General features: G+C 36.8%; 1 protein-coding gene across 8 annotated transcripts in view; it reads right to left on the reverse strand.

Moving 5' to 3' along the window:
* brsk2b (BR serine/threonine kinase 2b) overlaps nucleotides 1-17,605 on the reverse strand; it is a 138,538-nt gene that overhangs the window by 35,832 nt on the left and 85,101 nt on the right. For all 8 annotated transcript variants that reach the window (XM_065289225.2, XM_065289220.1, XM_065289224.2 and 5 more), the window contains exons 3-4: nucleotides 7,172-7,257; nucleotides 3,811-3,951 (exon numbers count right to left, since the gene is read on the reverse strand). In XM_065289225.2, coding sequence (XP_065145297.1) covers nucleotides 3,811-3,951; nucleotides 7,172-7,257 — 227 coding nt within the window. The remainder of the gene's footprint in view (nucleotides 1-3,810; nucleotides 3,952-7,171; nucleotides 7,258-17,605) is intronic.

Below are 17,605 nucleotides of genomic sequence, written 5' to 3' on the forward strand. Positions count from 1 at the left end.
TGGTTACAAAATATCTTCCTTTCTGTTCAGCAGAACAAAAAATATCTACAGGTTTGGAACGGCTTAAAGGTAATTAAACGATGACAAAATGGATGAATTATCCCTTTAAAGGTATCGGATTTAACATAAACATAAATCCTGAAGTCATTTTGTAAGCAAACTGTGAACAATCTTGCTCCATTTCTCATTATAATGCTTACAGATGCAAGGAAGTCTCATTATGTGTCTAATTATGAATGCCAACAATAAAAACATCAATATGAAATGTGAGTAGCTTAAAAAAGGGGATCCTTTGTTTTAAACACCTATATGCTGTAAAACGTGTTACAACAGTGTGATCCCAAACACTAAATCTCTCTTAATGATACAGTTTCATGAAACATACTGTTGAAAGATGAGAATTGCTGATCTGTCTGTTTTCTCTGACTCCCACCAAGCCTCTTAACCATCAAGGAGTCCTTGAACAAATCTTATCTCCAGAAAGATCATCCTGGTCAAAAACCTACATATTTCTGCAATAGGTATAAGTTAACTGAAACAGCTTGACTGGGATTGTGTCTTGCAGTCGGCTACCAAAATGCATCTCCGCCCTGCCAGTCTGGCTATCTTGGCTTATAGCGAGAAAAAATAAATTTAAATGCTTATGCATTCTATCACAGATTTGGACGGGTAATTATGTTATTCAGGAAACGGGTACTTAAATCGCATTTGAACGCGTACTCGCACTTACTTTTGCCCAAAGCCATGACTTAAAGCAAGCAGAACTGATTTGTCATTGATAATCTGGATCTGTTGCGCAAAATTTCCTCCAACGTCGTCCTGTCAGTCATTACTATCCTTACTTAAAAAATTTAATCTCACAAAGCAAGTTTTAAAGTTATATAGATTGCATGTGCAGTGAAGAGAATTACGAAAAAGGCTACAGTTTGATTCCATGCAGAACCCACTCTTAAAGCGACAGTAGCCCCTTTTTTTCTGATCAAAAAAATTATCCAATTTTTAACTGGAAAAACATTGTATGATCCAAACTGGAAGTTTTGTGACCCATTGAACCACTAATGGTGAGTATATCCAGTGTGGAGATGGGCAGGAACAGTTGGTTTGCATGGAAATCCAGGTTTTTTTGTTGTTGTTAAAAAACAACAGCATCAAAAACAACAACAAGAATAGCAGAACGAACATTGTGGTCAGTGGTCCTATAGGCTTTGTATTTTCAAAATTTGGCCCGTGGTGAAAACTAATTGAGGAACCCTGTGCTATGCCCACAACGTCGAGTGGCATTTTCTTATCTGCGACTTCAGTTAATATTTAAGATTCAAAGTTTACAGATACATTTTTGTTCAGTTGAAGCAAATATTTGTATTGATGATTGTAATTTGGTTATTTTATGTCATGTGTTATTTGTGTTTTGATAGATGTTTTTTTATCAAAATTCTTATTTAAAAGTAATGTATGTTTTATTCAGGCTACTTGTATTCACTTCGGGCTACCAAAACTGATGAGTGAATGCCCGAAGAGCTACAGTATCAGGGATTTCAAAATTTTGCTAGCCCTGCCACCAGAACCATCATAAACCAGCTTGGACCAGCATTCGCCAATCTGGCAAAAACGATAACTAGGTTTTATATATTAAAGATAGGAACAAGGGACATTACTTTCATGTCATAAATGAATTTGTTCTGTATGGTGCACATGACATTTAACAGTTCAGTGGTTTGTGGAAACAGAGGTGTCCCACTGACTTCCCATTCTGCTCACATTAGCTTCCCTTCTCTCTGGTCTTCCATCATTACACTTTAGGTAGGAAGCTGTGGGAAATGGATGGTCATTATCCTTGCTGACCAGTAGAAGTTCATGGAACCAATATACTCAAAACATCCTTGCGAAAAAGACTAGCTGTCCCCCTGTGAGGTTGCTATTATGTCTTCAAAACATGTTTCATGCTATTAAACTACATAAAACACAGGACATTTCTTCAAAATGCTGATATGAAAATGTAATAGAACAATTTGGACAAGTGACCTTTACTAATCATCGGTACCCAGTAGTTGAGGCCACAGTAAAGAAAAGGTTACATAGATCATTGATTCAATGTTAAAACACAGTAAGTTTTTAAACATGACAGAACCACTACAAAACATTTGGGGAGTTAATGGAAGCAAAACAATTGTTTTTGTACTTTATTGGCTGCAATCTGACAAAGTAACTTCATTTAATAGCGAAAGTTTTGTAATGTTTTAATAATGATTTTTAAAACCAATCTAAATGTAATGTTGGGTTGTCTATCAACAAAGGCCACAACTAAGGCACTGCAACATTCATACACTTGCAAAGCAAAATAGCACATTCACTAATGCATTTAGCCAATAGCAGTCCTCCTAAAAGACATAACATTTTACTGTAGTCTTTCCACCCAGACAATGATCAACTGTTATACATAATGCAATACAAACTAAACATAATTTAACTTCAAGCTCCAACTCCAAGCTTAAACCATAAAATCTCTATTTCCTTCCTTTCTATATATTGACCTTGTGTACCTGACAGCATTTATGTCATGCATTGCCTGATGAATTTGTACAGGGTTGTTTCTCATCATTCTGACAGTCTGAACTGCTAAGACTTTCCTGCAAATCCAGAAAACTACAATATTTACATATGCCTCTGAACACAGCTTTCAAACACAGCACATTAGCTGTGTTTAGCGTTCATAGAGTCACAGGAAAAAACTGACTGTGAATGATCAGAGAAGAATCAAGCGATGCCTCCCTGCTATGCTGTTTATTCAGAGCTTTCCATCACCTATCAAGAAAGGCCTTCAAACCATCCATCAGCTATTTGAGCTGTGCTGGAAGCATGCAGCAGTCTTCATTAGGCTGCGTGCCTGCTGAAGCGCATGGTAAACAGATGCAAATATTGTGCTAATGGCTGTCCCTTCAGTGCATTTGCATATTTGCATATGAAGAGGATATGATCATGAGAATGACTGAAGCATGAAGGAAGGTCATTCAAAAAGACAAATTAATAGCATCAGAAATAAAAAAGAAATTAAAATAAAAAGTAAACTTGAAAAAGTACCTTAAGGACTTACTGTCAAATTTGTCCCTGCTATATATATATATATATATATATATATATATATATATATATATATATATACTATTGTAATTTACATAATTTTAAGTTGAGTCGAGTATTAGGGGGATAAGTTTAAACTTCTTGAAGAGGGCCATTCTTAATCTCAGAGGTATCCAAACATTTCTTAAGGGAAATATAGACTTACAAACCTATAAAAATGAGGATTTCAAAGTTAGAAAGAAAGCATATGGGAAATATCTAAGCACATTTTTATTAATATCTCAAAAATGTACAGAGGAAAGGTGCTGGAGGACATATTCTGTGATAAAAACTCCACTTCTGCTCAGTAACACTGTAGGGAAGTAATCAATCTTTGACCCAGATACAGCATGTGTAGTTAGAAACATTTATAAAATTGTAATATCCTCAATATGATGATGTTTAGTATTCACAACAACGCTTCGTAATGACTGAAAAATGGTGCACTTGAGGTGGATTTCACCATACATAATAAATGAAACAACAGAAATACAGCGCGCTGGACTACAACAGCTGTTGGCTATACATGACGTATGAAAACATGCAAAAACTGTTAATGGCTATGAAAGCAACACATTTGACTTCCTTGAACCGAACCGATAAGAACCTGCCAAGCTGTGAATGTTCGACATGAAGGATTTTAATTCCCTGAGGAACAAACTGAGATATTAACACAGCGCTAGAGACTCTTACCATATAGAGTGACTGTGGCAGAAGTCCAGCGCTGAGATGATCTGTCTGAAAAACTTTCTGGCTTCTTTGGGTGTTAATCTGCCCTTCTTTACCAGATAGTCGAAGAGTTCACCACCTGACACGTGCTCTAGAACCAAATATCTGTGGAAAACAGAGAGTAGACAACCCAAAAAGAGCATGATTATAAATACATTAGACGTCATCTTTACAGGATCTGTGTGAATGCAAACCCTGGGTAAATCACTTTTAACATTTTCCATGTATTTTCTGTAAAGGGGGTCACACACTGTGCGAGAAGCGCCATGCCGGATCACGTGTAGGACAACTCGGAGATATCCCACACCGGATGTGCACATTAAATAGCGCACGCTTAGTCAGACAAAAGGACATTAACAATTTGGCACAACGTTAACAATTTGGGACAAATTTCATGTTATTTAATGTTAAACTATGTGAGTGGCGCTGTGGGGCGCGCAGGAATTTGAGCAGCATCCAGAGTCACAGTGGACAAACGGCATGACGGACAGACGCAGCTGGTGTGTGTACATTCATAAAAAATAATATGTTTGATTTTTAGATACATGGCTCAACGTGGTACTTCTCAACCAGTGTGCGACCCCCTAAAAGGAAAATACTAATTGTAATGGTTAAATTTATTATTACATTGTTGCACCAGGTTGAGCGTTTTGTTTTCCGGTATTTTTCACGCTGCCAAAGACGATCTCCCGCAAATTATTGGAAATGTATAATGTTTTTCCAGAGAGTTATTGATGAATGAGTCTTTTGGCGGCATGTACATTTTTTCATCATATGTTTTTTTTTCGGTTTCGAAGTTGGGTGTGTAAGATACCAAATCCAATGCTATGTCATATTAATCAGTGTCTTGTGACTAAAACATAGCATCGTTTTGAAATAGGTCTGCAGCTCTTAGTAACTTTTTTGGTGGGCTTGAAAATATTTTGACCCAGCGGGATTAATTGTAACACTGTGTTACAACTAACCCCTCAGCAAATACGATATGAAAATCGCTAACGTTAGCGTAATTCTTGCCGTTGTTTTAAATAGGCTACACACGAATGATTGCTGGCTGCCAACAAAATAAATTTACCTGTCTTATCAAAAATCATGTTTCAAATTAATTTTTGTTCATATCTTTAAAATTAATTTAATAAGGTCACATCAAAGATTGAAATCATAATGAAATGAATGGCTAAAATCAGACTTTGATGCTCATTATCTCAGAATTGGATTTTAAACTGTAGTATGGTTATTACAGACTGGGTCACATATAAAACAAAAATTTCACAAATTTGGTTCTTTTTTCTACATATTTAGACATTTCTATCCATTTATAATTGAACTATTGTAAGAAAAGGGCTGGATGGATGAATGAATACAGTGTGGATACATGTCTATTATAGACAGATATATAAACAATATCCACTTCAAGTATACACAGACAAAATAGTATTGAAATATTTGCCTGCAAACTTAATTTTTAGCAAGTGTTACAACTAACCTCCTGCCGCTTACAATTTACCCTACTTATGGGGTAAGTTGTAATGTTTGCACTTCTGTAACATTTGGTGTAAACTGATATTAAATGTAAATGTGCTCTCAGTTTGTCACACCACAGAAAAAAAACGCAAAGTAAATAAGTTATCAAATAAAAAAATTAAAAAACAGGCAGGATTCTCTGCTCTCAAATGGTGGGGGTCCGCTGCCGAAACCATACCCCACTTGTGGGAAAGCTGCCATCTCTCTTAAAGGAAAACATGTCAGAAGAGCACTTAGTTTGCAGCACTTCAACTTCGGTGTGCAGTAACATCATCACTCCTGTGGCCGGTTGCATAAACATAGCTGTGACGTTTTTGACGATTCTGACTAACTAGCAATTAGTTAGGACTATCGGTCTTATTATTTGGATTTAAATTAGACCAATCTACCTTTCTATTTAACATACTTAAAACAGTTATGATCAGTCTTGAAGAAAAAAATTCATGACTAACTTTTAAGACTAGTCTTTAAGTTTTATGCAACCGGCCACTGACTACTCCCCCCTACAGCCCTCCGCTGAAGTCGAAGTGCTGCAAACTAGTGCTCTTCCACCATACAATATAGTTCTCATTTTTTATCTGCTTAAAAATCACCATGCTTTATTTTGTGCCACCATACTTACCCGTGTAACTACTCATGTACCAGTCTTTAAATAGGGAAAACATGGAAGTGTTTGGTGGCTTCTAAAATCATCCTTGTTTGGATCCTAAGGAATGAATGGTGCTAGGCTAAATGCTAACACATTTATGACGCCTGTACAAAGATTAAGTGCACACATTGAAAAAAAGGTAGGTATGTATTTAGTCATCTAATTTGAGGTAAGAACATAGTAAAATATTGAAAAACGGTGGTGTTTCCTTTCACTTTCAAATACTGCTACAACTTGAATGGATGCACGCTTCACCATTGTTTTTGGGGGAGGTGCCATGCCACTGAGTCATCGAGCCACCATTTTAGCCCTGCCCAATTAAGCCTCAACATTTTGCATGAACTACATTTTGCATGAACTACATACTACTACTTTATAGTCTTTATAATGTGTTTCAGCAATACAGTACATTTCTAACATTTATAATGTGTTTATAAACAATGTTTGTCTAACAGGCACCCCTTCTTGAGTTTTCAATAAAATAAAACCATGCATTTTAATCAGAATAATCAAAGAAAGAATAGACAGATTAATAGACAATAAAAACATATTTGCAGCTCTAATATATTCGACTGAATGTGTAAATGCATAAGAAATATATTCCTGCAATTCGCCTTTCAAATAGGCAAACACACATATATATCACAGTCACACACGCTCATGTATTCATAAGAGGATACATACTGTATACACTCTCATTCACACGCAGTCCCATTTGAACACACACACCAACACACCGACACACCAGGCGTCTGATTTATGACTCGATTAAAGGATTTTCTCATGCGATTACCTGTCAACGTTATTTAAATTAAGGATGGGTTCAAACTTGATTTGTGTGTGTAAAAATGTTCATAGGCAAATAGTTTACGACTGCGTGGGCCATACATCTGTGTCATCTGAATATTAAGAAAACAAATTCCTCGGCTGCTTCCGCGCTGGCTCCTTTATCAATTATTGAAAAGTACATTAAGCCAAGCCACTGAAGCACATCAGTGAGAGAGAGAGTAAGATCAAACATATATCCAGGGATATCAACGTGTCCACTCTTCCATACAGATAGAGTTTACCAGGGTCAACCACACACTGCTACACACTGAGATCATGAATTACATGGAGCATTGATAAAACAAAACAAAAGTGGTTTATACTCACAAATATTTCTTATTTTCATAGACGTCGTGCAACTTCAAAACATGTGGGTGTTCGATGAGTTTCAAAATAGCTATTTCTCTCTCCACCTGTAGAGGAAAAGACAGAGCGAGGAAGAAATAATTAGAAATGTAATTCACTTTTACAGTTTAAAGCATGAGGCAATAGCAGCTTCTGGTTAGTCTGCATCAGTAGAATGATGTTGTATGGTATTATCTTGCCCAGCAATGTCTAATTAGCATCACACCACTTTCATTAAGTGCTTAACCCATTAGTCACTTTTTGGCAGTGTGGAAAATAAACAAGACGACAGAAATACAACAGTAAACGTGCTTGTCTTCATAAAAAGACCCAAAGTCAATTATATTAAGATGAACTAGAAGTAGACTGTATTGTAATGCGGTAGTCCTAATAATAGAATAGATCAGCATGATGAGGTTATGAAACGGTTATCATAAAAGTGTCCCATGTGGGACTTTAAATGCATATCAATCAAATGAGGTGGTGAAACCAGCAAACTGGTCCCTCACCAATCTGTTGACATATCCAAGTGTCGTTTTAACACTCCTGCTGTGGGAAAATCCATCTCTTGTTGCTTTGGGGGAACATCAGAAATAATTAGACTTCATTATCGGTGGGAATATGGGCACAGCTAATAAGGATAATCCCGGACTAATGAAAGTAACATTGCAGAAGCTGACACTGCATGAAGTCTTCCATCATGCACCTGCTCAGTGTCTAACTCTGTACGGTGTGTCCAAAGTGAGCTACAATCCTATTACGACACAATTACCTTTCATTTGCACCCAGCCAATTACCTACTAATGAGCCAAAACATTTGCACTACCCTTTTAACTATAGTAAAGAATCACTAAGAAGTCATACAAAGTAGGCATGCCACGATTCTCAATATAATATTGAACCATTCAAATTCGTCCATTTTATTATTCCCTGCGCATCTGTTCGTGTGCCTGCAAATCGGTGAGCCTCCCTGATAAAGCTACAGGTGCTTACTAGCTTGTGATGCTGGTGTCAGGTTTCACAAACATTTTACCTTGCATTTTAAGTTGATTTTAGCATTTTAATTTAAATCAAATTTGAAACTGTTAGCATTAGTTAATGCAACATCAATTACTAACATCAATTACTGCAATGACATAAACAAGAATTAATAAATGCTTATATACAATATAATGTTCATTTTTTGTTCATAATGCATTTACTAATGTGAACAAATACAACCTTTTTGTAAAGTGTTACAGAAAAATGTATTTTGATTATTATTTAGTAGTACACATAAACAAATAATTTAGGGTTTTTTTCTGTTCACAGTCATAGCTCTAATACAGAATATGAACCCTGAATGTGCAACTCGAATCAAACTCATCTACAATTCGACGTACAAGTGTTATTAAAGGTAGAAAAGTGATGTAGTTAAGAGCAGTGAGAGATTTTCTCTCAATGCTGTTTGATTAACACGAGTGACAGACAGGAGCAAAATTAGGTAACTTCCCCTTTAAGACCGAAGTCCGGATCTAATATACCAGGGGTTCCCAACCCTGTTCCTGAAGGGCTACCGTCCTGCAGATTTTAGCTCCAACCCCTATCAAACACAGCTGAAGCAGCTAATCAAGGTGTTCAGAGTTGCTTGATAATTAAAGACAATTGTGTTGAAACTGGGTCCTCAAGTCTGCAGGACGGTAGCTCTCCGGGAGCAGGGTTGGCACCCCTGTAACATACTGTTACACATGTGCTTTCTCTTTTAGCTGTTTACTTTCTCTTAAGCCCTAAATTGTTGTGTTTTTGAGGATACTTGCAAAAGCCGGGAATTTTGCAAAAGCTTAATGAGAAGCGAATTTCGCTGAAAGGTGACAAGTTTGCACCCCTGTTGATGGTTTAAAATTTACCCAATGCTGGGTTGTTTTAACACAACTGCTGGGTTACCCAACATTGGATCATTTTTAAAACCGCATTGGATCATTTTTACCCCAGCATGTGTTCTTTCCTATATTTACCCAGTATAGGTAAAAAAAAATAAACCAGCCATTTTTACAGTGTAATACAGACACTGTTCTAGGGCTGTCACTTTTCGTTCGAAAATCGATTGCACAATCGATCGGACCAACCAAAAAAAGTTTCGAAAACGAAAATAGGCAATCGATTTTAACCAAATATGTACACTATTAATTTTAAAAGAATTAAACAGTTAAAAATATAGATGTAACAAAACTCACAAACAAGCAGAAAAAGAAAATAAATAATTCCGAAAGTGCAGTAGGTGTGCGAAAGCTAGACAGAAAATACCCATCAATTTTACGCACCTATAGTTTCACGCTTTCAGTCGCTGCATCTAGTGTTTTGCAAAGAAAATGGAGGACAACGTCAATAAACCTGTGCAACATGAGAGAGCGTCGAAATTGTGACGTTACAGGAGATGAAGGAGTTATGACAAGGAGCCACCCTTGCGAGCTGACAGCAACCCGCTTTTGTGATGGAAGATTGGCAGTACGAAATACGCAGCTGGCAACGAAGTACCCGAGTTTCCCTGGGACATCAGTGCGGTCGGAGTGCGTCTTCTCAACAGATGGACATATAGTGAATGAAAAGCGCTCTGCTCTTGACCCCTAAAATGTTGATCGACTTGTTTTCCTGACCAATAATTTGTAATGGCCCTATTCTTTTTGTGCATTTCATTATAGTGCCGCCTAAGTGTCGGTTACGTTTAATAAAAAAATACACAGCATGTTCTCAACTTCAAGTAAGTCTATTTAAAGTTTCATTTTTGAACAGTTGTTTGAAATGGATCGAATCATTATTTAAAATAATTTTTGAATTGCCTAAATCATAAAAGCAGCCGGTTGAAGCCTGCAGTAATGTTTTTCATTTATGGCAGCAGTCCACTCTGCATATTTTTTTAGAGAATGTTGCACTACTGTTGCTGTTTTTTATTCTGCACGAAACTTAATGACAATGAATAAGAAATATTGCTGACTTGTGCGTTTCAGGCGCTCTCTTTACATTTGTCTGTTATTTGGCGTTGAAAATGGAAACGTCTTTTTTAGACATGGAAAATCGATTTTACAATCGATTCAATGAACACTTATATATTAAAAATCGAAAATGATTTTTTCACAAAAGTGACAGCCCTACACTGTTCGGGTGAGTACAGTCTACCTTGCAGTATTTCAGATTACCTGGTAGTAGAAATAGTTAAGTCATCAAACTATGAGATAGCATGTAAAAAGAAATTATATGTTGCAGTGACCAAAACACATTTTAGTGCTTTAAAGTTACACACCAGTTTTTGTATAGGTTACACTCTTGGTTTCTCAACAGTTTATGAGGTGAGACACTTTATTGCTGGGCACCTGTTGGTCACCTTCCTTCAATACTAGGACTGGGTATCGATTCAGATTTTCCAGATCGATTTGATTTCGATTTACAAGCTATCAAATCGATTCGATTTCGATTCTCGATTAAATTTCCGATTCCGGTTCTTGGGCCGGTTTTATACTCGATTCTCGATTCAACTCGATGAATATAGATTTATTACAAATACTATATTAATAAAAAGAACAGTGAACAGCAGGTTACAAGTGGGTAATTAATAAAATCGATGAAGCACCTGAAACTGATTAATGACAGGTTCGCCTCTCTCTCCTAGATAACATTGCGCAAGGCACAAAAGATGGTGACATCTAGTGAAGAAGACTAGTAATTTGATTAACGTTAATCTTTCGTTCAATGTTTGCAGAAATAAATATGAAAGAAAAAAATCGATTCTGCTCTTTGAGAATCGATTCTGAATCGACCAGGTTTTAAAAAACGATTTATCGAAAAATCGATTTTTTTGCCCAGCCCTATTCAATACCTGCTTCAACTTATCCATTTCAATGAAAAATCTATTTATTAACACATAGACACAATAAAGTGAAGTGAAAGTGATTGTCAAGTATGGTAGACAATAACTGAAATGTGACCTTTGTATTTGACCCATGCCAGTGAGTAGAGAACACATGCCTTGCCCGGGGAGCAATTGCGGGAAACATTCCTTGCTCAAGGGCACCTCAGTCTGCCTACCGACAGACTCGAACCTGCGAAGGTTACAAGCTCATTTCTAATCATTAGGCCACGACTGCCCCAACATGCTTGACCCAATAACATCTGCAAAACTAATTTCCAAGTTTTATTCAAATGTGTTCAAATTTTGACAAGTAGTGTACATTTTTATCACCAACTTCAACTTATACGATTACAAATACAGAACTGAAGACAAGCATGCAGATTGGCATGAACATCTTTTTTGGGCTCCATCACTCGCACACACTATCTTTCTGACCATGCGGCTGCAGGCTTTCTTCTCCACATATCTCATGTCACTCAAAACCAGAACACAGGCAACCCAAGCAAAAGGAAAAGAGAGATGTCAATTTATCACCATCAAAGCCCCGGTTCTTCAAAGGTCTATCAACTCGACCTCTGCAAAAGACCAAAAAAGCTAAATAAATAATGAAATATTTCCATCTATAATCTATGACTCTCTTATTAATCAATCACTGTCCCAAAATTTCCCTCTGGTTCCAACATAGGGTGTTTTTTCTTCATTTGGCAGATGGCTTTGAGCTCCGCTTTGGTAAACTGTGAAAGAGGTCTGTCTTTTTTCAAGGCCTGCGCCCTGATCTATCACAGCACATGCTGTCTCTCATCGGCTTTACACAATCACTGTAATCACTCGCTGGCAGGGAGCTTCACTCTGCTCCTGGCAGAATTCTTCATTATTTGCTCTACTATTGGACCAACTAGACTCACCTGCACTGTTTGTTCTTACAAATTTGGAACAAACAAACTGCTTACTGTATAAAGCATTTCTGTGCTGAGACCAAAAAATTATGTTTCCATAAAGGTAGAAAAAAATGCTTAACAATCACAGAGAATTAACTGAACAGATACTTGGTACAATCTAATTGATTTATCCCACAGGCAATTTTTTGCCCTTGTCAGAGCTGCTTTGTCACATGTTAATGCTGGTACTGTATACTCTGCTAAAATTAGCCCTTTAGAATAACATGACCTTTTCCAAATGCGTAAATGGTAAGCCGAACAAATAAAAAACAATGACAGTACTCTAAGAAAATCAGGAACACTGTTTGGGTTGCACAGGCACACAATGCATTTCCAATGACTACTATTGCTTTCACAATCCAAACAGAAAACAATTTCATTTTGAGATTTTCATTAGGACTAAATTATTTAGTATGTTCATTAACCCGTTTTCTCATTGGGACTCCACAATGTACATGATTTTAGCTTTTACTACCCTTGTGGGGATATTTAGTAACCTCAATGTAGATACTGTAAAACCTGAGCACAGCTGTGCTGCCAAAAAGAAAGAAATGCAAATATACAACATTTAAATGCACACCAGATCAATGCCAAACAATGCTAATGATCATGGGATAATGGGGACTTCATCTTATTAACAAACCCCTGTAATTCAGATGAGTAAATCCAACTTTAATGCAGAGGTAACATGAAGTCAAATAAACAGTGATGGGGCATCACACCAGGCACCTTTTTTAGCAACACACACACACACACACACACATCTGATTCTACAGACAAATTTGATTGAAGCAGTGATCTGCATCATTTTTCATTACAAAAGAGAGGATCAGTTCACCTCTGCGCCCCTTTTTATTGAATTTCCATGTTTAACAATTATCACCACTGTAATAGAATATTTTTACCAGAAAAGGTGATTAATTTCCCTGGAGAAAAAGATTTAAGCTTGGGTATGCCATAAAATTAAGGTTAAATGGCTGGAAGTCACTGACATAAATGACATTGATGTCAAGTATTTGATTCCAGCAGATGAGATGCAAGGCTTTGGTCAGGAAAGAGATTTCATTTCTTTGACCGGAAAGAGAGAAATGAATGACTAATCCCGGATATTAGAAGAGCAATTGGGAGGGAAATGTGTGAAAGAGTGTGTGCGGCTTACAAACCACAGGCTTTTCCCTTCGCGATTTAGATTTAATTAAGGACGTCGCAATCTACACCAGCATATAAAATAGTGTATAATTCAACACGTTCTAAACAAACAACTTTCAACCTTTCCTTTGTAATGGATTTAACATCATTTATTATGCTCAATTATTGTGTGATTTCAGGTTGCAGATGGTGTGTTGATGCATGCTAATAAAACCGCACTAGTGGGGATGGTCGCAATAACACACGGCAAATGAGCGAACGCAGACAGTGTTCATGTCCTCGCAGCTGCGCTTGGGACTGAAATCCAGCTGAGAGCAGAGGTATCGGAGAGGTGTCAGGCTTTACCCAATAACACCACATTTAACCATGTGTGCCCAAATGATGTGGGTGCCTTCTTGAAAATCTGTGTTGAGAGTTCATGGAGTGATGATGTGAGAGCAGAAGGTGTTTGTTCCTTGACTCCGGAGCTCTGCCATGTGTGTTCTGTACAAGATCTCCGTTGGCCACCAGCTGAGCCTTGGCACACATAAACGGACTATCATACGTACTAATACAAGATTAAGCATTTGTACCCATACATACTGTTAACACACATTCATCCACGGAGGAAAATGGAAACTGAAGCAAAAAATATAGTATAATGCTTTCCTGTAGCTCAATTGATGCTAAAGCATGGCGCCAGTAACCCTAAGGTCAAAAGTTTGATTCCCAGAAAATGTGTGCTGGCAAGAATGTACTTTAAATTATTTTAAACAAAAATCTTTACATCAATGCAAAACCAGCATATACAAATTAACTCTTTCCCCGCTATTGACGAGTTATCTTGTCAATCTGCAATACTGCTATTATCCACCAGGTAATATACTCATAACATTTATAAAAGCCCTAGGGCAAACAGCTGTATATCGGTGTATGTTTTAAAGATCGCTCTGCATCTGATCTCTATCAAAAGTCCTTCACAAAAATGGAATTATCTCAGCTTTTTGCTCAAAATTTGGTGTTTTTGATGAAACCTACACATATTTGAGAGATGATAAAAACAGAACACATGAATGTAGGATGAAACGGATTATTTTGTTTGAAAGCAGAGGGTCTGTTCTTTTATTTCTTATATTGTACGTTTATATATTTAAAAATGAGCATTTTCTGGAAGGCATTAAAATTTTGTAAAAATCATAAAAAATGCTGGCGGGGAAAGAGTTAACAGAACGATTCATAAAAATGGAAAAAAGGGTGCGACCAAATTGTAAGGCACCCTGGATCAATGAGTAGAGTTTTCTAAAGGCGTAAATGGTATGCCGTACAAATAAAGAACCATGACAGAGAAAATCAAATGTGTGCAACAGGAACAAGTGAACTGTTAGAGTTTAACACTATGCAAATGAGCAGCATCACAAGGAGCTAACTACCAATGCGAGCAGATATTGTCGCATATTGATTGAGCACAGAGACGCTGTGACCTCCAGCTACTGAATCGGTTTTAGTGTGAAAACAGCTGTACACGTGACACATCATCAACTCTGCTTCTGCTGTTCCCTGATCTATTTATCAATGATGTCTCTGTTCTCCAATCCATCCTAATTCCTCAAGAACCTCTCAACGCACAAACTTCCTAATCAAAGGAACAGAGGAGGTGAAGAAGAAAACAGAAGAGTGAAAAGAAAGCACAAGTCCCACTTCTTTAATAAAGATGAAGGCTGTTTCAGTGGTGTGGTGCTCTTGGGAGCTGCTGTGGCTTTGTAACTAATTAACTCAAACACATGTGGAAACAGACACTTGAGCACGAGGGGGAGGAGGGGGTTAAGGCAGCAGACCTGAACGTCTCACCGAAGGATTAGACAAGGAGCGCTGGGAGGCATATCATTGCGTAGCTAATACCTCCGGAGACGCAGCATACAGGATGCCACTGGATATTAAACACAACTGCAGTCTCTTGATGATAGCCAAGCCATAACCAACCAGCAGCTGTGACTCACATCAGATCTATTAGGTGCCCGGAAACAGCTGGATTGTAAATAAATGAGAACTTAAGCTGAGTTTAGAGAACAACAGAAAATGCACAATGGGTGGCATACTCCCTGATAAAATTAAAGGTGAAGTTTGTAATTTCTGTGCTGTTTCTTTTAACGGACAAGACCAGATGTAGGAAAGAAGAGGGGCGAAAGTAAAATTTTTCAGAAAATAATTTTATAAGTAGGGATGTAACGATTAAATCGCGTGTCCCATTAAAAATGCCTGTCTGAAATCGATTCTAAATAACAAGGCTGCGATTCTTTGTTTCATGCACAGCTTGTGTGTGTGTGTACTAGTAGGAAGTCCTTATCAATCTAAAATCATTCGGAGTCGTTTATAACGTGCATTTAAAAAAGCAACACTCTTAAATAAAGATCATTCAAAATACTCTTTATTATCATTAAAATAACTGAAACAATTTGAAGAACAGCGATATAAATATTCCTGTAGACATTTCCTGGAATAGCGTTTGTAATGCTACTTCTTCTGTGGCACAAAGGGAGTTTCTGCATGAGAGCGCCCCCTCATAACTCATAACCGTAACTCATTCATTGAGAAAACACGCATTTGCACGATTAATCGTTACAGCCCTATTTATAAGATAATGTTTTAGACCAAGATATATTTTTGATGTTGTCAATAACTCACAACAGTCTATTGGTCTATTAACAACAGGTGGAATTTTGAACAAATGTAAAACTAATTTAGTATAATTTCACTTTGAACATAAGTAGGGTACAGTATTGTTACTTTCGACCCTGTCCACGGTGGACAGGTGGGTCAAAAGTAACACAACAGAACAAGATTGATTTTTTGTTAGACTTGTTTTAGTAAACATGCATGACTATGTCCTTGTTAATATGTACAGTTACTGCAAACTAGAGCTGACTAATGATGATAAGTCACTACTAATTGTTTGCAGAATAAAAGTTTTTGTCTGCATAATATATGTGTGTGTACTGTGCATAATAATTATGCATAAATACACACACATATGCATGTATATATTTAAGAAATGTACACATGTTTATGTTTAATTTATATTATATATAAATAGATTTCTTTTTCTCAAAATTATACATGCATGTGTGTGTATTTATATACAAATAATTATTATACACAGTACACCCACATATATTATGTAAACAAAAACTTTTATATCACAAATGGCAGCCCTACTGCAAACATATTTTGTTGTTTATCTTTGCAATAAATAATGAAATGAAATTTCATTTTAAATTTCAGTTTCATCTAAAGTTTCAAAAGCAACCCAAAAGTAAAAACTTAAATTGTTGAAAATAAAAAGTTTTCTCAACAGTATAAACTCTTAAAATGTAATTAAATCAAATTAGAATAATATAAATGTTATATTAAACATTATTAAACATAATGCAACATTTTATTAGTAGCAGGACAAAAGTAACAAGTAACAAAATGCTAAAATTTAACACAGTTCCTTACTATTATTTATTAATTTATTAAGCTATTGCATCATTTAGATTAGTTTACTATTGAGTCCATTAAGTAAATGACTCTATATGGTGCCTTTCTAAATTTTTCACAGCATTCTTTGCGCAAGGGTGCCAATATTAGTGAAGGGCACTGTACAATCAACACCACATGCCATCATTCTGAAAGCACTTTCACATCTGAAGAGGCATCTGAGTGACCTACTAAACCAACAGTGCTAACATCCAAGAGATCTCAGCAACAGATTTCAACAAGTTTCAACAAGCAAAAATGTTTTTGCACGCAATCCTGTTGGTCTTGCTCCATGCTCTCGTCTGGACTGAGCAGATAACCGTAGCTCTCTGCTAAGCACAGACCTGTGTTCTTTTCGCAGCCAATTCATTTCTCGACCCATGACACACACATAGCATTTACTCTCACAACATTCTGCTCCCTGAAACCCACAAGATGATCGCGCAAGTGTTCGAAATAAAAAGAAAATTGCTTTAAGGGTGCATAAACATAACCAGAGTCTGAATATTTATGACTGAAAGCTTGAATTTCTCCCCAAAATTGCTTCAGGAAACCTATTTTAGAGGCGTGTGATTAGCATGTTTGCTGTGGAGAAATTGGATTTGGAAATGGAGTGCAACGAGGCAAACTGCAGGCTGATGGGTTAGAGGATCTTCGGTGGAAACATTTTGGCTGGGTCCACCAAAGATGACTTCCTGATACATACAGTACACATGCAGGTAAACCCCATAAACCCTTTAGTTTAAGTAAATAGTCAACATTACCTCCACAAAGATTCTGCTTGTAATGTTGCTGTTTCTGAAATAAACTACAGGCCAAGAAAAACGAATTGTCGTGAATTCCAATTAGTGCAAGCACATTTGTATAGGAATATTGGGTGCTTTAAGGCCTAGCCTCAATAAACAATGGCTTTTATGCCATTACCACAAATTAGTTGCCTTTGGGTTTAGA

Source organism: Paramisgurnus dabryanus, chromosome 2, assembly GCF_030506205.2.
Source record: "Paramisgurnus dabryanus chromosome 2, PD_genome_1.1, whole genome shotgun sequence".
Classification (NCBI taxonomy): Eukaryota; Metazoa; Chordata; class Actinopteri; order Cypriniformes; family Cobitidae; genus Paramisgurnus; species Paramisgurnus dabryanus.